General features: G+C 49.1%; 1 protein-coding gene and 1 long non-coding RNA gene across 3 annotated transcripts in view; one reads left to right on the top strand and one right to left on the bottom strand.

Moving 5' to 3' along the window:
• The window catches only part of LOC136793621 (uncharacterized), a 38,705-nt gene extending 14,742 nt beyond the window's left edge, over window positions 1-23,963 (top strand). Inside the window, exons 2-3 of one of the 2 annotated variants that reach the window (XR_010839218.1) lie at window positions 3,665-3,925; window positions 23,877-23,963. This is a non-coding gene — a long non-coding RNA (uncharacterized lncRNA). Of the gene's footprint in view, window positions 1-3,664; window positions 3,926-8,252; window positions 8,829-23,876 lie in introns of those variants that run through there. The other variant, XR_010839211.1, reaches the window with a different exon arrangement.
• Window positions 4,125-5,114, bottom strand: LOC131754550 (Golgi-associated RAB2 interactor protein 4-like; the record flags this gene model as incomplete). The annotated part of the gene is made up of 1 exon (XM_059060324.2): window positions 4,125-5,114. A coding segment is annotated over exon 1 (990 nt), but the record flags the coding sequence as incomplete, so codon positions are not given.
• Window positions 23,964-24,417: the final 454 nt, after the last annotated feature.

The following is a 24,417-nucleotide window of genomic DNA, read 5'->3' as shown; positions in this document are numbered from 1 at the left end:
TTCCCTATCTTGCCCACAGTAGGTGCTCAGCAGTTGTTTCTCAAATGGCTTCCATGCTGCAGAGGGACCCTGGCACTAACTCCACCCCTGTTCTTGGCGGTGACTCATTGTCCCCTTGGGTTCGGATCCCCAGCCTCTCAGGGACCTTTCAGCCATTTCAAGCTCTACAGCTCCACTGCCAGGGGCCTGGAGCCATGCCGCCTGGATGAGACACATCCTCATTGCCCAGACCCCCCCACCTCCCCTAGCTCACACCTTTGGGGTTGGCATTAGACTAATTGTGGTGTGACAAAGCGAAAGGGTCACGGTGACTCAGCCTCAGTGCTGACTCCCCTCATTCAAGCGCCAACCTGCAGTACCAGCATGTGGCCACAAGGGGCTCTCTGGGGCGACTCTTTGCCCAGGGGAGGAGGGCTCTCAGATAAACAAGGAACTTCTCAGGGGCTCTGCCCCTCTCCAAGTGCTGAAGCCCCACTGACCGCCTCGGCTGCCTTATCCTGATGTTTTACCCTTAGCCGTCTAGCAGCTGTTGTTTTCTATCTGAACACATTACTCCTTGCTTTCCCGTTGAGCCTCTTTTCTGGCCACCCACTCTACTGACCAATAGCCGCCACAGGGGCAAGTCACCTCCACCTCTGTCAGTTCTACTTCCTTTAGATGAGGGCCAGACCTACACCATGAGCTCCCCGTCTTTCAGGATGTGGGCTGGAAAATTGTCCTGTTCCATCTCTTCAACACCTCCCGACTCTGCCCCCTTCTGTCTCCCCAGTGCCACCCAGGTTCAGGGCTCCCCAACTCTGCCAGGATTAATGCAGTGGCTTCCTGGAGGACCCCGTGTCTCCAGACAGCCCCCTGCCCATCAACTCTCCACCCTGGAGCCAGAGGGATCTTACTCCCATCAGACGCTGGCCTTCAGTGGTTCCGCAAGTCTCATACACTCAAATAGTACCCCAGGCTCCCCAAGACCCAGCTGCCTGATTCTCCAGCCTCACGTCCCTCTTCTCTTGCCCTCCAACCAGTGGTACTGACATACCTGTAGTTGCTTAACACACCGTGACGTTTCAAGCCTTTGTACTTTGCACGCGCTCTTTCCTGTGGCCTGATCATCTCCAACCCCTCCCCCACCTTTACCGTTGCTCCTCATACTTCCTTCACCTGGCTGAGCCCTATTCATCCTTAAAAGTGCCAATTCCCCTGTGAAGCCTTCCCTAACCCCAAAACCCCTCCTCTGAATAGATCCAGTCCCCAAACACACGTCTCTGATTGTATTTGTCACTCAGAGTTGTGATAATTACTCGTGCTGTCCTGTCTCCTCCACCATCCGTGTACCTCTATGCGGGACCGGGTTGGCACACTGTCTGAAAGTTGTTGCACTGAGGTAGCTCCCTCTCTGCACCATCACCTCCCACCCTGAGCAAGTCCTTTAAATGCTCTGAACTTCCGTTTGCTTATCTGCAAAATAGAAAGATGTGAGCATCGGAAGGGGGCACACACATTCAAGAACTTTATAAACGACTAAGGGCTATGCACATGGTTTTAACACTTTTTCTTCCTTCAGACTAGTGTTTAGCTGCACTTGCCTGTGTGGAAATCATAAGATCAAAGGAATGTGATGTGATCTTTTCGTAATTTCTCCACCTTGGGTCCAAGGAAAAGCTGGTGGAGAGTAAACCATTCATTGTGTCTCCCTGCAGCTCCTAGTCTTCTCGGAAGCTCTGGGTTAATCCTGGGGTCAGGAACCTTGTCTGGCCAGGGGCAACAGTGCCTATGTGTAGGTCTCGGGCTGTCTCGCTTTCTCATCAGTGCTCCCCACCAAGTGCCCTCCATTCCCTCCACCAACAGAAGAGACCTCTCCCCACCCTCCCGTGATGAGGTCTGTGGAAGTCACAAACTGAAGGTCCAATCAACAAGGATGCTCTGACCTAACAAATAATCTCACTCACGTGAGGGTTAAGGATTTGATTTTGGAGCCCCAAGAAGAAAAAAGTTCCTGAAGATTTGATATGGAAAAACCCTTCTGAGTAGGGCATTCCAAAGTTTAATTAGTGGCTGCAGGAGGACTGGACGCTGGGTGTTCCAGGAGTGGACGCTGGAATTCCAGGTGGGAGCGTGTTTATGGCTGCAGCGCGGGTCATGCCAGAGGCTAGAGGTAGAAGCCAGGGAGCCAGACGCAGCTCAGGGGTGGTCTGGATGCTCTCGAGAGAAGGCCAGCTAAGAGCTGTGAGCTCACTGAAGTCCGATAACCGGCTCCCAGCCCCCACCCCTCCCTCCGCTCACTCTAGTAAAATTGATGCTCATCTCTGTAGTTTTGGAACATGATGGTAAGAATGCTGGTGCCTCGGGTTCTTGTGCCGGTCCTATCTCAGGCTTGTTTGCTTGCCTCCTTCCCGTGCCCCGGACAGGGCTTTGCGTAAAGAAGTGGGCTGGTGGATGACTGTTCTGCAAAGATCCCATGTGCGACTGGAGCAGGTTACCTTCTCTGAGCCTCAGTGTTCTTACCTGGAAAGTAGGCATATCGTTCCTTCTTTTCCTAATAACCAAACCAGCGTTCTTGTACTTTACCTTAAATAAATGTAATTTAAAGATGCCAAACCTTTCGGACATCACCTTTGTGCATAAAGAAAAGTGAAAAATAGAGAAAGACATTGGCAATAACTTCATCACAAGTGCCGCGATGCTGATTTCAGAGTTAGTAAAATGTGAAAAATACACCACCTGTGTACCTACCATCTTGCCTAAGAGACGGAGCGATTCCCAGCAGCACTGACAGCCTTGTGTCAACCTCCTTGACCTAGCCTTTCCACCCTAGAGAAAACTGTCCCGAATTTTGTGTTTACTCTTCCCTCACGTTTAGCTACAGTTGTTTTTAAAACATGTACCCTATGCAATACATTGTTTGAGCTTGTTTCAGAATGGTTGCGTGAGTGGAATTGTATCCCATTCTTTTGATGTTTTTAAAAATCAGGAGAAGTTGATCTATGCTAATGTGTGTAGCTTATTTATTTTTCACTATTGAATATTGCACTCACTTCATAGTCTGCTGTATTAATTCTGTTGATGGAAATTTGGGCTGTTTCCTGTGTTTTGCTGTTAAGTTATTTTTGCTATACACATTCTCACAGTTGTTCCTTAGAACATGTGTGTTTCTCCAGGGTATATACCTGGGAAGGGAACGGCTAAGTCTAGGTGAGAGTGCTTGCTGTTCTGATTGCTAGCCACTACTGCTGCCCTTATTTCTGTCCACTGAATAGCCCGAGGGGACATGCGTCCCTGTTCTTGCTTTGTTTACAGGCCTTCAGAGGGAATAAGCATTTATAAAAAACAATACGGGCATAGTGAAGGAGAGCTTCCCAGGCCATAGTCTGACTTTCCACCATGGCTGGGGGTGTGGGGGGGCAAAGCCAGAAAGGAGTGGAGGCCAGATGGAGCACCGCTGTTGGCGCTGAGCATGTGTGTGAGGTGGGGCTGCGCTTGACTGGACACTGGGTCTCAGACTGTGGCGCAGCTGACCTCCCAGAATCCACTGTGAGGCTCCGTCTGGGCTTCGGGACCTAGAAAGTCAGACAGAACACGGCATGCATTCTCAGATTTTTATTTCAATTTCCGTAGGAAACTGCAATGGGCTCTCCAGGGGTATTTCCCTGAGCCCTGGTTCCCTTTGCAGCTCCCAGCTCTAGGTCCTTCAGCGGTCGCTGGCTCCGTGGTCTCAGATGTCACACCACCAGTGATTTCCAGGCCCTGGCCACTCTCTGCTGTCTCTGTGATGGCCTCCATTCGGGTCCCTTCCACTGCCTTCGGCGGGATGCTCACATATTCCTCGCGTGATGAGGCCACACTGTCTTTGTCGTAAGCTTGGCTCTGACATTCCTGAAGAAAGAGCCGATCCTGCTGAGTCTCTTGGTGATGGAACCTGAACTTGCTGTAGGTAAGCTCCTGCCCGATTTGTGCGAGGTCCTGGACTCGTTGGTGATGGGAGCACGGCTGATGGCTTTGTGAGCAGTGCCCTGCTTGTTGTCCCCCGGGCTGCCGTGGCCTTTCTCCTTTTGGTCGTCTCTAGTGGCTCTCCGGCTGCCTGAGCCCGGGCCGGCTGCTTTTTGGATGGTCTTGTTCCCCGCAGTGCCCCCAGTGGCTGTGTTGGTTTTACTTGCTCCTGGACCCTTGCTGGCTGTGGCTGCTATGGCCATGCTCTGCTCTTCGGGGGCAGGAGACTTGATCTCTGCCACGCTCAAAGCACCCGCTGCGGTGCCGCCTGCCACCTCTGCTGTCTCCACCTTTGTCGTTGCCCGCGATGCTGACTCTTTGTCAAGCACTGTAGGTTTTGCTTTGGCAGTGGCCACATCGGACATGGTATCGGGCTTGTGGGAGTCCAATTGGATCCCCTCCCCGCCAGCAAAAGCTGCAGACCCGACCGCGGCCACCTCAGAGGGCGTGTGGAGGCTCCTGATGCTCACCTGGTCCTCATCCCACTCTCCTTGGAAATCCTCCACTGCCGGGCTCCTCCCGTCCTCCTCCTCCTCCTCGAACAGAGTCCTGCAGATCATGTCCCCGGCTGGAACAGCGTAGGTGCGGCTGTGACCGTCCAATGGTGGTCGCAGGAGGTAAATCAGCTCTTCCCAGTAGGCGAAGAGGTCTTCCTGCGCGTCCAGAGGGGCACACAGCTGCAGGTAGAAGGAGCGGCCAGTGGCAAACTTCACGCGCAGCTGTCGTTTGTCACGATCGTGCGTGGAGATCCTCACAAACTTCAAGGGAAGGAGCCTGGTGAGCTCTAAGGTCTTGGCAACCTTGTGGCTCTTCCCCTTGGTGGGCTGGCTGTGCTCAGCGTGCTGTTCACAGCCGGTGGCCCGTCGGGCCAGCAGCATGATGTCTGGGAGTGGGAGGACGGGGCTGGTGGATGCGATGCCCACGGTCACCGTGCAGTCACAGTTGTGCACGTCAATCACGTGTCCCCTCTTCGTGATCTGGATAAAGTCGCTCTCGAATATCGGCGCGTACTTGAATACGTCGTATTCGCCGTTGTGCAGTTGCTGCTGCAGCTCCCCCATGGTGCTTTTGAACAGGCCCAGCCCGGTGCTGCTCTGGGCCGTGTGATACGGGAGCAGAGAGTCCCCACTCATGGCTGTCTTCGATCACTGCCAGGCAGCGTGGTTAAGGCGGGCCCCTGGCTCTTCCCTCCCTCGGCCTAATGGGCCGAAGAGCAGAGCGAGCTGCGGTGCTCCTGCGTCACGCAGGCGGCCTTACGGCAGGTCTTCCAAGCCCAGCCCACAGGCCCCCACCTTTGCCTCAGGGTCTCCCAGAGGCAGGGGTGTGGGTAGGGGCACCGCTGGTCACAGCGGGGACTCTGTAGGGCGGCTGGACCCCAGGCTGAATCTCTTCAAGTGTGTAGAGAGGTATGGTAGGCTCCCCCTCGGCCTCAGCTCACTTCCGCTTCTGGGTTTTTATCTCCCCAAGCGGCTGTGAACGTCAGTCCTAGTGAGAGAAGTAACCACTTTCTCGGCCTAAGGCCCTGGCACAGCCTATTTATCCTCTGATGCCCTTTGTGACCTATCACTGTCACATAGCCCTTTGCCTCATCCCCCAGCTGCCCCGCCCCGCCCGCCCAGTGCAGGGCCCCCATCCTCTCACAAACGCGCCATTGCCCCCGCGGAGGACAGGCCTATCCTGCCAGTGACTGAGGTGGCTACTAGAATAAAAATGTCTTCAACTGGGAAAATTTTGTGTGGGTCCTTTTTCTTTTCCTCCCCCAGATTTAGCTACTGGATGAAATCTATAGGAATGTATGATGATGGGCTAAATTTGAACCATTTAAGCCCATGGTTTAATTGTATCGAATAACGTAGAGCTGGCAGTGGCGATCCTTACTCTGTCCTTTCATAACATCTCAGTAAACATCGATGGTGATTTTTAATAATAACATTAAAAATTGGTAGGAGGAGGCAAGAAAAGATAGAGACAGACAGAAGACTACATTAACTATTTAGGGGTTCTGGCTGCTAAGATCAGGAAAGGAACCTCAGATCCAGAACTGCCCTCCAAGCCCAGAAACCGTGAGGTCTCACCAAAGATTTCTCTTCTTGTTTTTTTGGTTTTTTTTTTTTTTTTTTTTCCACTGCGTTGGGTCTTTGTTGATGCACGAAGGCTTTTTCTAGTTGCGGCAAGTGGGGGCTACCCTTCGTTGTGGTGTGCAGGCTTCTCATTGTGGTGGCTTCTCTTGTGGCAGAGCACGGGCTCTAGGTGTGCATGCTTCAGTAGTTGCAGCACGCGGGTTCTAGGGTAGGTGGGCTTCAGTCATTGTGGCGCGTGGGCTCAGTAGTTGTGGCTCCTGGGCTCTAGAGCGCAGGCTCAGTAGGTGTGGTGCACGGGCTGAGTTGCTCCACGGCGTGTGGGATCTTCCCCGACCAGGGATCGAACCCCATGTCCCCTGCATTGGCGGGTGGGTTCTTAATCACTGTGCCACCAGGGAAGTCCTCACCAGAGATTTCTATGAGACTTCTCTCCTGGACAGTTGCACGTGCAAGCCCCTTACCTGACTGAGTGAGATGGGTTGTAGTTTTTGATGATCAGCAAAGCCTAAGTAAATCAATGCCCACGTGGGAAGTCCTCAGTCATCTTTCAACTGCCCGTTCAAATGGTACCTCCTTTGAGGAGCCTCCCCTGAATTACCTAATCGAACCTATTCTTCCTTCCTCTGTGCTATTGTAGAATCTCATATGTGTCTCTTTTACAGCATTAATCTTATTTTATTCAATTTTAGATTTACTGTATTATTTTTAAAATTTCATATTAATTTAGAATTATCTTGTCATTGTCTAGAAACCATAGTTGTCTTCAAATATGGTTGCATTAAATTTATAGGTCAATTTGGGGAGAATTGACATTTGATAATCTTAAACCTTCTAATCCATGCGGGTGATACTATCTAGTCTTTTATTTAAACATTTTAAATATCTCTCGGCTTATACAATGTATTATAAAAATTCACTGTAGATGTGTTGCACATCTTCCAGTAAATTTATCCCTAAATATTTGATGCTTTCTGATATTATTGTCAATGGGATTTGTAAGATTGTAATTTTCCAGTTGTTCGTGCTGGTTTATTGGTTTTTGTGTGTTGATCATGTGTCCTTTCACCTTGCTAAATTCACTTACTAATTCTAGTTTTGGTGTTTTTTTTGTTTGTTTTTTTTTAAGGATTTCTTGGAATTTTCTCTGTAGACAATGATGCTGCCTGTAAAGAAAGTTTTACTTTTTCCTTTCCAAACTGTGTGACTTTTATTTCATGTTCTTGCTTTATGCATTAGCTAAAGGCTCCAGCCTAGAATTTAGTAGATGGGTTAAGAGCAGTTATCTTTTCATTGTTCCCTCTCTCAGGGGAAATCTTCAATCTTTCACCATAAAGTATGTTGTTAGCTGTAGTTTTATTTCAGAATTGCCTTTTGTCAAGTTTAAGAAATTCACTTCTAGTTTTAGTTTTCTGGGCATTTTTATCGTGCAGGATTATTGGTGTTTTTCAAATGCTTTTTCTGCATCTATTGAGCTGAATACTTGATTTTTTTTTTTTTTTTTTTCGGTACGCGGGCCTCTCACCGCTGTGGCCTCTCCTATTGCGGAGCACAGGCTCCGGACGCGCAGGCTCAGCGGCCATGGCCCACGGGCCCAGCCGCTTCGCGGCATGTGGGATCTTCCCGGACCGGGACACGAACCCGCGTCCCCTGCATCGGCAGGCGTACTCTCAACCACTGCGCCACCAGGGACGCCCTGATTACTTGATTTTTAATCCTTCATTCTGTTAATGTGGTCAAGTACACTGATTGTTGTTTAGATGCTGAGTTGGCCATTCACTCCTGGGAAACCCCATGTGGTCGTGGTGCATTATTTGAACATATTGCTGGATTCAACTGGCCAGAAGTTTGTCAAGAATTTTTGTATCTGTATTTATGAACGATGTCGGTCTGTGATGTTTTTCTTGAACTGTTTTTGCCAGAATTGATATAAAAGCTTGTTTTTAATTAAAATTTATTTTTAATCAAACATATACATAATTTAAAATCATCAGATAGTGCTAGAAGGCTGATGGAGTAAGTAGCATTAGTTTCAACTACAGATAATTTGGAACGCCAAATATCTGCACTTAAACAAGATATATATGTACTCTCATTTAAAAGCAGTCTGAAAGGAAGGGAGTCAAGCTGGTATGGCAGCTCCACTGTGTCATCAGAGACCTAGGCTCATTGTCTTTTCCTGGTTATCCTTAGGGTCACTTCATATTCCAAGATGGCTGCTGGAGCCCCATTCATCAAGTCCATATTCCAGGCCATCAGCAAGAGAAAGGGGAAGGAAAGAGAAAGGTGGTCTGCCTCTCACTTTTACAGAGCCTTCCAGAAGTCCCACATGACCCTTCTAGTTATGTTTCTTTGGCCATCATTGTATCATATGACCACATCTAGTTGCAAGGAATGCAGGGAAGTGTAATCTTTTAGCTAGGTACATTGCCCAGGATTTACTGAGGAAGAAGAGGAGGATGGATACAAACATTATGCTGAGGCAAAAAGGCCAAGACACAAAAAGGGTACACACTGTATGATTCCATTTATCGGAAACTCTGGAAAAGCCAAATCTAATTTCTAGTGACATTACTGATTGCAGGTCAGGACTGAATGGGATGGAGCAAAAAGAAACTTTGGGGAATGATGGAAATGTTCTGTAACTTGATTACATGGGTGTATGAATTTGTCAGAATTCATCCAAATGTATACTTAAAATGGGTGCGTTTTTGTGTATATACTTCAATAAAGTTAATTTTTATAAGTTTGGAAAATCTCAGCAACCATAACAAAACTACTCGTAAATTTTGTTCATGTCCGTCATGTCTTCATTCGTTTGCTTACCTTTGCATGACTGAAATCAGAACGTACCTAATGACTTTGAATCTTGCTTTTTTCATTTAACATTACATCATAAAATTTTCCATATTGCTTCATTAATTTTCATAATCACCATTTTAAATGACTCTATAATCTTTTGGGAATTGAAAATGTAATCTATACTTACAGTAAAAAAAAAAAAAAAAAAAACACAAACAAACTTCGGAGACCCCCTACACAGTAAGAGCTAACTCTTCCCCTGAACTCTGACCTTTAAGGCCCCTTACTTAGAAGTAGTGGACAATCCAGTTTCTAGTATGTACATTCAGAAATATTCTATGCATATAAAGACAAGATGTGAACGTCTTTCCCTCTCCTTTTAGACATAACTAAGACAATACAAGATGCTTGCTTTTGCCCATAATACAGCTTGGTTACCATCTCATGTTCCTACATCAAAAGGGGCCTTGTTCTTTTTAACCACTACATGTATTCTACAGTGTACTGAACCAATATTGATAAGCACTTAGGGTTTTCCCAGGTTTTTTTTTCTGTTTCCCATACCACAAGGTATAATGTTAAAGTTTTGACTCAGCTATCAATTTACAGTAGATGCCACATTCCAAAGGCAGTGCTAGCCTGTATGCAAAATGTACCACAAAAGTAGCTGAGAGCTTGTCACATGATCATTGAAACCTCTCAGCTAAGCTGAGGATATAAAAGGGTGGAGAGGGAAGAGATTGTGAAGGGATTTGGGAGGGCTTCCTCCACCCGTTAAGGTCAAGAAAGACTTTCTTCAACAGGTAACTCAAAGGGCTCAGTATACGTCCCTACAGTCAGGGGTCTGACTTCTGTCTAGGAAACACCGAGGAGGAAAGAAATACTAGAATGATCTCTTAAGGGTATAAAGTGGTGTGGCTCCTGCTGTGCTCATCCTGTGGGCTCAGGACTTTTCCAGAGAAAATTACACAAGTTTTCCCGTGCAGCGGTTGGCTCTAAGTCGGTGCCATCTACACCCCCCTCCCCCTCCCACTGGCTTCCTCTGGTCTGTCAGCTGGAGGCAAGGCCAGCTTTGCCCATGAATCACAACCTGTTTCTCTCATATGCTCAGCACAAGTCAGGGGCGGACAGGCCAGGACATCTGGATAAGGTCTGGGTCCAGTTCTCAGCCTGGCTCCTTGCCTTTGACCATCTTCGGCCCCTAGCCCACCTACCCTGTGGGCTGGGCTGAAATAGAGACCCCGTGGGTCACTGTGCTCAGCCTGAAGGGCTTCTCTCTTCCTTCCTACCACCTGCATCAAGACAGGTGCTTCTTCTCACCCCGCTGCTGCCCTCCCGGGAGAGCCTGCTTTCTGGGCTTCTTTCCCCTCATTTGCTCCTCTTGATCTAGAGGCCAGTTGCCAAGGTCATGACATGCACACACTCCCTACGTGATCTGTCCTTGCAGTCCTTGGGTTGTTCTCTCTCTGCTCCTCCCGCCCTCAACTCTGCCCAGGGCTGGCTGTCCCCAGGACAAGGCATACGCTCAGAGAAGACGAGCCCCTGTTAGCATCCTTGGGAGCAAAGCAAAATTCTGCAAGGAAAGTCACTGCCCATGAAGATAATATCCAACAAGGTGCTTCTCAAACTTTAATTTGCATTGGAAGCATCAGAGGATCTTGCTGAACCGCAGACCCTGACCCAGGCTATCTGGATGATGAAAGTGTGCATCTCTAACAAGCTCCCACGTGATGCCAGTGCTGCTAGTCTGTGGACCAGACTTTGAGTGGCAAAGACTTAGGACATTCCAAAGCCAAAGTGATTTTTAAAAAGTCATTCTTTGGGGTCATCTCATAGGTAGAGAGAGCAAACAGAATTAAAAATAAATTACTGGGACTGCCCTGGTGGTCCAGTGGTTGAGAATCCGCCTTCCAATGCAGGGGACGCAGGTTTGATCCCTGATTTGGGAACTAAAGATCCCACGTGCCGCGGGGCGACTAAGCCCGCACGCCACAACTAGTGAGTCCGCGTGTTGCAACTACAGGGCCCATGTGCTCTGGAGCCCGCACACCATAACTAGAGAGAAGTCCACACGCCGTAACCAAAGATCCCGTGTGCTGCAACTAAGACCCGATGCAGCCAAAAATACATAAATAAGTAAATAAATATTTTTAAAAGATACATCCTCAAAAATAAATAAAATTAAAAATAAATTATTGAAATATTGTAAAGCACAAGGGCTTTTATTTCTTTCAAGGATACGTATTATCATGGAGTGGAGTGACAGAGGGCTAAAAAAGAGGGTCCTGTGACTCTGCCGCAACAAAGAGGGAAGCACTAAGATTCACAGGTCTGTTTTCCTGCTACATGTGAGGGCTTCCAAACAGCTTGAAAATGCCTGATTCTCACCCATAGACCAGGGTGCTATGACGGATTCTCGTATCCATTTTTTTTTTTCTTGGCCATTTTTAGGGCGTTTTCTAACCCTCCTTGAGTGTGTTCTTATCTATGCATTGAACAAATGAACAAAGAATTGGATTAGTTTGCTAAGAAATTAGTTTCCTCACTGTACAAAAGTAAACTCTGGTCCCATCACTACGTTGTCACAAAGTCTGTGCACTGTTCAAGTTAATGATGCTTTCCCCAAACCTAAGCCAGGCTCACACCTGTTTCCTTCTATTGCCGCTGCTTGCCCAGGGGTTGCTCGGGGTTACATGAATGTGTTTTCCTGAGCAAGGCTGGGCAGTCACTGTTGCTGTCCTGCAAGGACAGCCAGAAACAGCTCTTCTGTGATCACCTCTCCCCGCCTGTGCCGGGTCGGGGTGGGGATGCAGGAGGATTGGCAGGGAAGCTAAGAGGCTGCTTTGAGAGGCTGCCAAGTAAAGTGCTGCACGGTTATCTCTGAGTCATCAGGGCAGGGACGAGCTTGGAGGAGTGGGGTTTTCCTGCCAGTATTGTGGTGTCTCTGGGTATGAGCAGATGCAATTGGCTGTGTGGACTGGCAACCAGCCCCGTGGCTACTGCCTCATTTGCATCATGATTTATATGGTTGGGTCTTAGACACTCATGGGTAGGTGTTTTTCTGAAAGGTTTAGACAGACACATGCTTTATGCCTATCTAGGCAAGTGAAGAGTTCTTTGGAGTGATGAGCAGATTTTTGGCTGTTGCTTAATTTGTGCATTTCTACCAGTGGTGCCAGCTGCTAATGCAGTGATAGCTGCATTAGAAGCTGGAGCACCTCACTAGGGTCCACATTATGAAAAGCTTCACGTTGGGCCCTTGGCGTTGGAGAGGAGAGGCGATAAAGAGAACTGGTAAATACAGCCCTGGTTTTTGAGGAACTGACAGTCTGAGGCAGGAGGAGAAGCAAAGAAAGATCCTGAGAAATCATGAAGGAACTTCTGTGCAAATGGGTTTAGGAAGCACAAGGGCACGGGGCGGTGACCGTGGAGAGAGCAGAGGTGCTGCAGCCCTAGGGGGCGGGGGGAAGCAGAGGGGAATTCGCTGTGTCCTCTAGGGAGTTACTTAACCTCTCTAGGCTTTAATTCCCACCCCCATCCCCACATCCCACAGCGAAATCCCACAGCAACTGCCAGCTCAGTTGCTTGGAGGATTAAATGAGAGAATGCATATAAGATGTCTGGAGCAGCACCTGCTGTCAGTGGCACCTGTCACAATTATTATTGTCAATAGGATGGAACCACGGACCAACCATGATGCTGTCTTTCACATTTAGCCTTCCACTGTGAGGAAGGCCTGCCCTGAGCTCCCTCACTCCCTCAAACCTTGGGTTTTCCTTGGAATCGACAGCACCAGTGAATGGCTGGACAGAGGGCAAAGTGCCATCTGTGGCCACCAAACAGGATAGAACAGAATGAGGCTGAGAGGACCACTTGAGGGTAAACGTCAGAAGTGCAACCTCAGGGACAGAGAGCATCACTCACTTTCTACCCCCAGCCAGCTGGCTGGAACGGGTTGGCAGACTGAGAGGTTGCATGATGAGTAGTTACGAGCATAGGGCCAAACCGGGTTCAAATCTCAGCACTGTCACCATTCATATCCCCTTGGGAAAGTGACCTTAACCTCGCTGCATCTCTGTTCCTTGATCTGTCAGATGGAAATAATCATAGTGTTGTTGTGAGAATCAGAGAAGTTAACACATACAAAGGGGTCAGAACAGTGTCTGGCATGGAGTCAACACACTATTCTTTAAAAAAAAATAAAAAATTATTTATTTATTTTGGCTGCACCGCATCGGTATCTTTGTTGTGGCACGCGGGATCTTTAGTTGCAGCACGTGGACTTTTAGCTGCAGCACGCATGTGGGATCAAGTTCCCCGACCGGGGATCGAACCACGGCCCCCTGCATTGGGAGCGCGGAGTCTTTTACCCACTGGATCACCAGGGAAGTCCCTGCTATTCTTATTTAGCAGAGATCCTTGGGTATGACGTTCTGGGTTTTGTCCCTCTGCGATAATTTTTGGGGAGGTGGCTGGCCTGTGTATGGTAGTGTGACGGGGGGCTGTGGCGGCAGAGGACTGAAGACACCCAGGTGGGCAGGCAGAGCCCTGCCTTTGCCCTGGTCTGTGGGTTGTCAGGGAAGGGGAGGATAAGGCTGCTTGCCAGGAGGGAGGAGGATGTGCTTGTCCAGGGTCTTAAAGTTCCTTTAAAGGACTCTAACGAATTTTCTAGGAACATCCATGAGGAGCTCGGGGCCCTGCCCAAGGTGTCATCTCCTCTTGCAGGTGGAGAATGGCTGTGTCTCCATGACCCTTCTGGGGCACCATGCCCACCAGCTGTAGCCTCTGCTTCCCAACCCGCCAGCAGCCCCTCAGCCCAGGCACTGGTGCCTAAACCTTACCCTGGCAACATCTGACTTTTCCCACCACTACTTTCCCCTCTTTCGTGTTCCTTCTTTACTGAAACAAAACAAACAAACAAACAAACAAGCAAAAAACCCTTGTTGTGTCATATCTAGTCTTGTAAGTCACTTTAGGTTGCTCTTGGAATAGGCAGAGTATAAATAAATAAACTTGTTCCTGGAGTTCTCGTTTACCTTTCTTCAAGTTTTTACAGCAGTGATTTTCAAACATTTTTTTCAGAGATATCCCCCCTCCTCCGCTTTTTTTTTTTTTTTTTTTTTTTGATGTGGACCTTTTTCTTAAAGAAGATGTTGGGTGTAGGAGTTTATTAATTTATTTTATTTATTTTTGCTGTGTTGGGTCTTCGTTTCTGTGCGAGGGCTTTCTCTAGTTTGGCAAGCGGGGGCCACTCTTCATCGCGGTGCGCGGTCCTCTCGCTATCGCGGCCTCTCCTGTTGCGGAGCACAGGCTCCAGACGCGCAGGCTCAGTAATTGTGGCTCACGGGCCCAGCCGCTCCGCGGCATGCGGGATCCTCCCAGACCGGGGCTCGAACCCGTGTCCCCTGCATTAGCAGGCGATTCTCAACCACTGCGCCATCAGGGAAACCCGATGTGGGCTGTTTTTAAAGTCTTTATTGAATCTGTGACAATATTGCTTCTGCTTTATGTTTTGGTTTTTTGGCCATGACGCATGTGGGATCTTAGCTCCCCGACCAGGGATCAAACCCACACGCCCTGCACTGGAAGGCAAAGTCTTAACCACTGCACGGCCAGGGAAGTTCCGAGAAATCCTTTAGAAAAATTTTTTTTTAAATTTTTGGCTGCATTGAGTCTTCACTGCTGCTCACAGGCTTTCTCTAGTTGCGGCGAGCGGGGGCTACTCTTTGTTGTGGTGCGCAGGCTTCTCATTGTGGTGGCTTCTCTTGTTGCGGAGCATGGGTTCTAGGCGTTTGGGCTTCAGAAGTTGTGGCGCACGGGCTTAGCTGCTCCACGGCATGTGGGGTGTTCCTGAACCAGGGCTCGGACCCGTGTCCCCTGCATCGGCAGGCGGATTGTTAACCACTGAGCCACCACGGAAGCCCCCGAGAAATCCTTCTTCAAAAATGAAATATTTCGGTCTTCCCTGGTGGCGCAGTGGTTGAGAGTCCGCCTGCCGATGCAGGGGACACGGGTTCGTGCCCCGGTCCGGGAAGATCCCACATGCCGCGGAGCGGCTGGGCCCGTGAGCCATGGCCGCTGAGCCAGCACGTCCGGAGCCTGTGCTCCGCAACGGGAGAGGCCACGGCAGTGAGAGGCCCGCGTACCGCACACACACACAAAAATAAATAAATTAAAAAAGAAAGATTTCATAGAAGCTCTACATATATTATATATACCTCGGGTATTGTGGGCTCGGTTCCAGATCACCACAATAAGGTGAATATTGCAATAAATCGAGTCTCACAATTTTGGGGGTTCCCCAGTGTATATAAAAGTTATGTTTACACTGTACTGCAGTCTATTAAGCCAAAGTAGTATGTCTAAAAAAATGTATTAAAAATATATAAGGGGCTTCCCTGGTGGTGCAATAATTAAGAATCCGCCTGCAAATGCAGGGAACACGGGTTCGAGCCCTGGTCCAGGAAGATCCCACATGCCGCTGAGCAACTGAGCCCGTGTGCCACAACAACTGAGCCTGTGCTCTAGAGCCCGCGAGCCACAACTACTGAGTCCACGTGCCACAAGTACTGAAACCCACGCGCCTAGAGTCCGTGCTCCGCAACAAGAGAAGCCACCGCAATGAGAAGCCTGCCCGCCGCAATGAAGAGTAGCCCCTGCTCGCCGCAACTAGAGAAAGCCCGCAAGCAGCAAAGAAGACCCAATGCAGCCATAAGTAAATAAACAAATTTATTTTAAAATAGAGAGAGAGAGAAAATAAAAATTTATTTAAAATATTTTATCACTAAAAAGTGCCACAATAATTACAATAGTAACATCAAAGATCACTGATCACAGATCACCATAGTGTAATAATAACAAAAAAGTTTGAAATATTACAAGAATTACCAAAATGTGACACAGAGACATGAAGCGAGCAAATGCTATTGGAAAAATGGCACCAATAGACTTGCTTGATGCCAGGTTGCCACAAACCTTCAGTCTGTAAAAACCACAATATCTGTGAAGCGCAATAAAGTGAAGTGCAATAAAAAATAAAATGATATATATATATACGTGTATATATATATATATATATATATACATCTGTATGTATATATACATATATATATCCATATATATGTGTATATATATATCTTGCTCAGTTAAAGCATGAGAAGGACCCCGAGCACCCAGGCCCTGGCCGTTCCCTTTTTTTGAGGCATCCTTAACAAGCCTTAGCTCTGGGGATCCCTGTTTGTAAACCACCAGTCTGCTCCATGGAAAACATGCTGCAATACTTAGTATGTCATTTTGATGCAAAAAATAAGGAAGTGAGATGGTTTCTTATGACCTTTTGGACAATTTGCTAACTAGTGGTGGAATGCTAAAGAATGAAATGCTAAAGAATTCACTAGTATCTAACAGAAAAGAACTGTGAACGAAAACAAGTCTTGGGGTTTGCCTGGTGGCGCAGTGGTTGAGAATCCGCCTGCCGATGCAGGGGACACGGGTTCGTGCCCCGGTCCCGGAAGAGTCCACATGACGCGGAGCGGCTGGGCTTGTGAGCCATGGCCGCTGAACCTGCGCGTCCAGAGCCTGTGCTCTGTGACGGGAGAGGCCACAACAGTGAGAGGCCCGTTTACCAAAAAAAAAAAAAAAAAGTCTTATTGACTCTTCTATTATAAAAGATAATCATTGTGAGTTTAAGTAACAATTTGGTCTTAAATATTACTGATGGAATGTCACAGTTAAATGTGGCTCCTTCATGTGAAATGTAGAAGAAAAAACTTCAGAAGTCATGATGGAACAGAGTTTTAACTGATAACTGACACAACATCTCTATCAGCTGCCTCTGTCTCCCCCATACCAGTGAATTCCCCATTCCTCAAAATGCCTCCACTTTCCGGTCTCCCTCCTTAAAGAGGGTTTAACCCTCTTTCTTCTCAACTCCCAACTCCATGAAGCCTCTTGTAAGCTACCTAGTCCAAACCTTGTAGCACTATGTCAAGCACAGGCTGCTCTGAGTTAGGATGCGGGCCTGGCTCCCCCAGGGAGGGGATAACGTGGTGTCTGAATCACTTTGCACTTAATGGTCAGCCTACACTAGGGCAGTGGCACCAAATAACTGCCACCGTTATGCTCTAATTCTGCCTGGTACCTAACACAGTGCCAGCTTCTAAAATAATTCAAACTTTTACGGCCGTGTTGGTATAAGTCAAATATATTAATATCATATGTCAAAACATCTTCTTCAGACCTAAAATTAATTGTTTTCTTCTGATTAAAATACATTGCAGCATTTTTGTAAGTCTCCCAAAATTCTGTAGTACTTGGTACTCGGCAGGTATATAAGACTGCTGCTTGCTAGCTATGTGGACTGGGCAATTTACTTAACTTCTCTGGGTTTAGTTTTCTCATTTGTAAAATGAGGATAATAATAGGACCCAATTTGCCAAATTAAACGTTATCTATCACTTGTTTTGCACAGTTAAAAACTGGGAAGCAGGGCTTCCCTGGTGGCGCAGTGGTTGAGAATCCGCCTGCCGATGCAGGGGACACGGGTTCGTGCCCCGGTCTGGGAAGATCCCACGTGCTGCGGAGCGGCTGGGCCCGTGAGCCATGGCCACTGAGCCTGTGCATCCGGAGCCTGCGCTCCGCAAAGGGAGAGGCCACAACAGTGAGAGGCCCGTGTACCACAAAAAAAAAAAAAAAAAAAAAAAAAAAAAACTGGGAAGCACAAAGGAGAAAATCTTAATTTCTTCTTGTGCTCTGATCCAACCTCAAATCTAGTGTTTCACTGTACTCTTGGCAAAAACAGACTTCCTATTTCAAAGGAAAAGCACCACAAAAAACAAATGAAACCAAACCAAAAGCCCTTTCTGAGACATCCAAGGACTCTTGCCAAGCACCAGCTTGATGAGTTCATAGTAAATGAATCAGAGACACACGCTTTAGATTTCCCTCTCAAAGTCCCAAGAGAGAAACAGGAAGGTGAGGATTTGAGAGAGCTCCTGGCTGTGCCAGCCCCACTCCACCAGCTGAGCGAGAGATCAGAGTGCCCAAGAGCCCCTCAGACATCCTTCCCCTGGGCTCAACTCACATTTCTCATTTGAATGTGTCCTGTCCCAGAGAGTAGATGCCATCGAGGGGCCCTGACAAGAAACCAGATAGTAAACACGGCACCCCAAACCCACTATTTGGTTATTGCTTAATCCTCCACCTCTATTCTGTCCATTTCTAGCTGCAGACAGGTAGGATTTCTAAGAAAGATCTGGGGGGTGGAGGTGGTGGACTGGCTCTCTGTGGGTGATGTTCTCCAGGAAACTCAGCTAGCTTCCTGAAAGATGTCATACACTGGAATGTTCTCAGGGGCTGGCAGGGGAACCCTGGAATGACTCAAGTGAGGACCTGAACCAGGAAAGGGTGGGTTATGGCCTAAAACCACACTCTCCTCTCACTTTGTCAAACTGCCTCCATTTTACTCACAGCTTTATCTCCTACCCCAATAACCAGGAAGACTTCCTAGATGAACTAGAAGCCATTTCCACCCCAGGTCCCGCTCACACCTCCAACACCCTCATTTGCATATGCCGTTAGATTTTATTGACAGCTGAGTGATCTGTGAATAGCTTCAGCAGGGTCCACTAATGGAATGCAATGAGTTGGATCGCAGCTTTTAAAAAGATCTGCTCGACATCCAGTTTGGTTGAGCCCCCCCCCCCCACCAGAGCCAATTTGTCAGAAAGTCAGTCAATACACGTGGAGTGATCGTGCACTGCTAGCAAGTCCTTTTGCCAAGCACTGGTTAGTGCAAGACCGAGACAGATGTTAAAGAAAGACCTGACCCTGACTCCTAGAGATGGAGAAGTCAGGGAAAATATAAACGGAAGCCACAAAGAACTCCAGACGCAAACATCTACAACCTGACTTGTTAACCTGTGTGGTCATGCCCAGCAGAGGTAAGTGTTCCCCACTGTCTTAATCTGGCTAAGGGTCTAGAGGCGGCTTCTTCCTCTCTGCCCAAGCAGGCCTTTATATGGAGCACACAGTATCTCCAATCCTAAGTGGAAACAAAACAAGTTTGGCACTACCGCTCACCCGCTCTAGGCATCCCCCCAGCCCCAGGAAGCAGGAGGGGCTTCCTGCCTAGAGGAGAGTAAAAGGCTCTCATCACTCAAAACTGGGCACCACACATCCCACAGCAGAGAAGGGGAACACTCAGCAGTTGCATCAGCAGATCTGTGTAAGAACCCACCACCTGGAGAAGACAACATGAATGCAGAATTGTAGCTGGAGGCTGTGGTTTGCGGTGACCACTGTGACCCACTGTAATTATCATGCACCAGGAGAGGGCCTGTGCTGGGCGTTTTGGAGCACAGAGATATATAAGACAGCTCTCTGGCCTTGGGACATCCTATATGAAGAGTCAACCAAAAGCACAAGGCTGTCTGCATTCAATGCCAAATGGCTGATGTGCACAGTGTATCAGAGGAAAAGAAATAATAATGGTAACATTTATTGAGCGCTTCCCATGTGTCAGAGCGCTATTCTAAATGGTTTATATATACTTAATTTTTCCAACAACCCGTAAGGTGGGTACTAGTAGTATTCTCATTTTATTGATGAGAAAAGTGAGGCTCAAGGAGATTAAAGAATTCACTTGGTGTCACATGATTTTTAATGGTAGATCCAGGATTTGAACTCAAAATTCCACTTCCACAAGCATGTTTTTCTTAAGAGATGGGAAAGGACTCTGGGAATGAGAGGTAACAGAAGGCACAGGACTCTGACTCTTGTTTTTTTCTTTTTCCTTTTTTTTTTTTTTTTTCTGTGTGTGTGTCTGTCTGTGTGTGTGTGTGTGTGTGTGTGGTACGCAGGCCTCTCACTGCCGTGGCCTCTCCCGTTGCGGAGCACAGGCTCCGGACGCTCAGACCCAGCGGCCATGGCTCACGAGCCCAGCCGCTCCGTGGCATGTGGGATCTTCCCGGACCGGGGCACGAACCCGTGTCCCCTGCATCGGCAGGCGGACTCTCAACCACTGCGCCACCAGGGAAGCCCTGACTCCTATTTCTGTTACTTATTTTTGATATAGACAGGGAAATTCAATGGCTGAGTTTTAAAGTAGGAGCATGCCTTAACAGTCGAGAGATCGTTTCTGATGTTTAGTTTTGCAATATTTAAAATCCTCAACTTGTGAGCATGGTTTTAAATTATATATTCAGTATCTTGTAATAATTCTCTCTATATATATGAATCACTTTGCCGTACACCTGAAACAAACACGATATTTAAAATCAACTATATTTCAATTATAAAAAAATTATACAGTGCGAGAGCAGTGGGCTGGGACTGTCTGGCTGGCGGGGAAGGGGAGGAGCTGAGGGGCAAAGAGGAAGGGAGGGCCGGGAGGGAGAAGCAGCTCTCCTGGGGGCTGCCTGCGTGTCGCTGCGGAGTCCCAGGCTTGCCTCTGCATCCTGCGCTCCCTGATGCGGCCTCCGTGTCACAGGCGGGACGGAGGACGGAGGGGAGGGGCATCCCGGTCGGGTGGGCGTGGGAGAGCGTCCTCAACAACCTCTTTCTTCCTCCTTGGGGTCGAGTCGTTCGCGAGGCAGCTCTCTTATCCTGGTGGGTCCCGTCCCGCAAGGGTCCCGGGTCCTGACCCTCGGTCCTCGGAGACCCTGTCAGGCAGGACCCAGAGTCTCCTGAACCACAGCGCCATCGTGTGGCCGCTGACAGGTGCCTCTGGGGCTCCTCTGGCTCCGCTATCCCGCGCTCTACCCACCTGTGCTGGTGGGTTTCAGTTGGCTGTCTTCTGGGGCAGGGAGCCGAGAGGGAAAGTGGGCCTGCCTGCCGAGGCCGGGAGCAGATTTGCCTGGCTCTGAGAACTGGCTTCTCAGAGCGTAGCATATTGGAAGGAATGATCATTAGAGCTGGGCGGGCCAGAGCCCTGCCCCCCTTGCTTAGGAGCTTTTGTCCCTGAGCCTCTTGGGGCCTCAGTTTTCCCATCTGTTAAAGGGGCATAATCATACCTGGTGGAAGATAAATCGCGAAGCCTCTAGAAGCCTCCACCTCCTGCAAGCGGTGGGAGCTCAACGTGTCATTGATGGTGCCATAATCCTCAGTCACCCCAACAGGTCTCAATGCTGCTGAGACTCAGGCTTGGCAGACGGCAGGTGTTCGGGGTGCAAACCACTAGGAATGCCTTCTTAGTGCCAGCTTAATAGTGGGATAGCCCCAGGGCTAAATATTTGCCTATTCTCATAAAAGATAACAGTCCTGTTGGTCTTGCAAACCACATAGGAACAGCTGGCTAATCTGTTCACCAGCCCAGGGGAATGCTCCGTCTTCACCATTTACTTCTGCCTCCCACGTCTGCCCGAGGGAAGCCCTCTGGGAACAAACACATCCCACTTCTGAGAGGCACTGCAGTTGCAGTGGTGAGGGGGAGGCAATAATGTAGGGGATCCCGCAGACCCAGAGTTCACTTGCCAGGTGAGGACCTGGGGCAAGTCACTAACTTCTCCAAACCCCTGTCTCTCACCTGTGAGTCAGACATCTTAGCTCCCAATTCCTTAGGCTTTGTGGAATTAAATGAGGTATTCATGTGAAACGCTTAGTACACTGGATTTAGTATGTATTAACAACACCAGAGAACTTATTAAAATACTAGTAACCGGGCTCCACCCTGAGTTTCTGAATCAGTATATCTGGGGTGAGGCTCAAGAGTGTGCATTTCTAATTTGCATTTCACAAGATGCTGCTACAGTCTGTCCCAGGACCAAACTTTGAGAAGGACTAATCTCGCATATACTAGACCTGCAATTCATGTTCACGGGGACTCCCCAGCCATCCAAGTACAAATCAAAAGGGAGAATGAAAAGATATGGGGGAATGTGAACCCAAACCCTATCAAGCAAAAGCTGCAAGCCCAACATCCAGCTAGTAGTAAGAAGAGTTCCATTTAACAAACGTAAATTGAATGTCTTCTCTCCATTGCTTCCATATGCTCCGTTGGACAGTGCTTTGCTCACATGCACCGTCTCATTTGATACTCATCCTAGCCTTCTGAAGTGTGTGACGATCAGGAGGAAGGGGCTCTCGGAGAGGTCCAGTGATTGCTGAGGGCACAGAGCTCTGGAAGGCAGAGCACAGGCAGCTGGAGCCGGCTGACTATGATGGGGGCCCTTTCAAGCTGCCTCTCAGACACCTGAGCATGCTTGGCCGAGGCTGGGTGGGCCCCTGTGAACCTGCCTCGGGCCCTGCCCTCTGACGGCTTCTGTCCCGTCTGAATTCCCATCGCGAGCACACTCTCTTAGCCAGCTGAGTCTGCTCTGGGGTCAAGGGCCGAATCACCTCGCCCTTGCCAGGCTCATTGGCTCTGCCTCTCTTCTCACCCACAGGACACTTTGTCCTTCTAAGAGTGTGGCATGTGTCCTCACCTCTGGCTGTTTGCTCTGGGCTCCAAGGCTCCCAGCAAAAGGAGGAGGTCCTCAGGGTTTGGGGTAGAACCAGTAGGCCGTCCCTTGGCAAGCAGCACATACCAGGCCCTGCAGGTCTCAGAGGGAGTCCTCCCTTCCCTATCTTGGGCATCTGAGAGGCTGCAGAGACCCAGCCATAGCAACACCCCAGGAGCGAGCCACCTCGAGAGGCTCAGATGGAGGTGCTGCTCTCCCCCACTCAGCCTGGGTCGGGGAGGGAAGGGGCACTAACTGCACGGACTTCAGGATGCCAGGGTTCCCTCCTCCAGGCCCAAGATCCATTTGTTTTTATGGTTGCTGGAGGGAACAGGGGCTTGAGAGCAAAAGGCCGTCATCTGAAGCAACGCTGGGTCTCTGCTACCGAAATAGCTGTGTGGTCTAAGGAAGTCGCAACGTCTTCGCCTGCATTTGTTTCCTCCTTTGCAAAGAGCTGAGGAGGACCCGCCTCCTAGGGCCGCTGGGCGGGCTGAATGACATGGGTGTGTTCGAGCTGCTGGCACCTAATGAGCAGTGAATAACCCCATCTTCCTTCCTTTGGTGAGCCTGTTCCTGAAGGTACACAGGCCGTGAGACAAAGACCCCACCTGCTAGGAGCTTCTACCCCACAGTCTTGCCCAAACAGGGCAATGGCAGGAGGTCTGAGACTGGACCCGGCTGGGGGCATTGGGTTCAGGAGGTTGAGGCTGCTGGTCCAAGGGATGGGCACCCAGTGTGTGAGCTCTGCAGCTGGGTGACTGAAGCCTGCTCCGTGCCAGCTGGGCTTGAATCAGAGCTAATGGCCTGCTAATGGTTTTCAGAGCTTTGCCTTGGAGGTGTGGAGAGCCGTGTGACTCACTGAGAGCCCCGTGTGGCTCACTGCCGTGGCAGCCGGTGCGACTGGAGGCTCTTCCATCCAGCAGCCTCTGCTCTCAGCACCTTTCGTTTCAGGTTCCTTCATTTATATTTATTCATTCTGCAAACACTAGTCAGGAACCCAGAATGTGCTTGGCCCTGGGAGCACAGGCCCGGCTGAGGAAGACAGACTTGAAGGGGGGAAGGACTGAAGGTGGGTGACCTCCCACCCATCACCCCCTCTCCTCATCAGGCTCTGAGTGGCGGGGGGTGGATGAGTCAGAGCTTTCCTCCAGGCTCCCGAGGCTCACCCCCTTTCTCATGGGGTCACAGGAAAGGCCTGATGAAGGAGAAGTGTTTGAGGTTAATTGTGCTGAACTTGGCTCCTGAAGGGATGTGGGATGGGGAAGGAGGAAGCATGGAAGATAGTGCCCGGGGGACCAAGAGAAGGTACCACTGACAGCTGCGGCCATAGAACTGCCTTGGAAGGGGAGAAGATCAACTTGGTTTCAGTTTGTTTTCTTGAGTTTCTTTTCTTTTAGAAGATGAAAAGGGAGTCAAGAAGCCCAGTGTAAGGATCCTGGGGGATAAAAGTGAGGACGGAGAAAGGGTAAATGAAATGCTTCCTTGGCCCCAGCTCCCTCGAGCCTTCCTTCCCGGTATCTCTGTCTCCAGCATCTCCCCTCTTCCTCTGGCCATCCTCTCTACCCTCTTGTCTCTTCAGTGCCTCTCCATCCCAGACTACCTCTGAAGCTCCCGAGGAATAACTGAAAAGTACAGCGACCGCCAAAATTGCTTCCCCGGCCCTGGCTCCACCTCTGCATCTGCTGTCCAGATTTTGTTTCAAAGTTCTGCCTGCCACTCACAACCAGAAAAGAAGTACTGATTAGAAAAGAAAAAGAAGTTGGGAATTTGAGTTGGAAAGTGGAAGGAGCAAGGGATCTCTTTCATATTCAGCTAATGGCACTGTGGCTAGTGAGCTGTAGTGGGACATCAATACCAACTCCAAACCCCACTCACATCCTGCTGAACTGAGGTCTGAGTAAAGGCTAACTGATGGATGGTGACAGTGAAGTGACTTGTCTAAGGGTATTCGATAAAGACTAGTTCTTCTCTCCCTCTCCTCCTCCAAATTTCCTGGAGGTCCCAGGACATTCCTAAGACCCCCCCCCCCATCTTCTCTGTGGCCTTAAACTAGCTTCTAACCGCTTGTCCAATTGCCGGAGCCTAGAGGCGGTTGGGAGCTTTGGAGTAACGAGCCTGGG

This window comes from Kogia breviceps, chromosome 1 (genome assembly GCF_026419965.1).
Source record: "Kogia breviceps isolate mKogBre1 chromosome 1, mKogBre1 haplotype 1, whole genome shotgun sequence".
In the NCBI taxonomy this organism is placed as follows: Eukaryota; Metazoa; Chordata; class Mammalia; order Artiodactyla; family Physeteridae; genus Kogia; species Kogia breviceps.
Note: the sequence above shows the minus strand (reverse complement) of the source record. Positions and strands in the feature narration are given on the sequence as shown.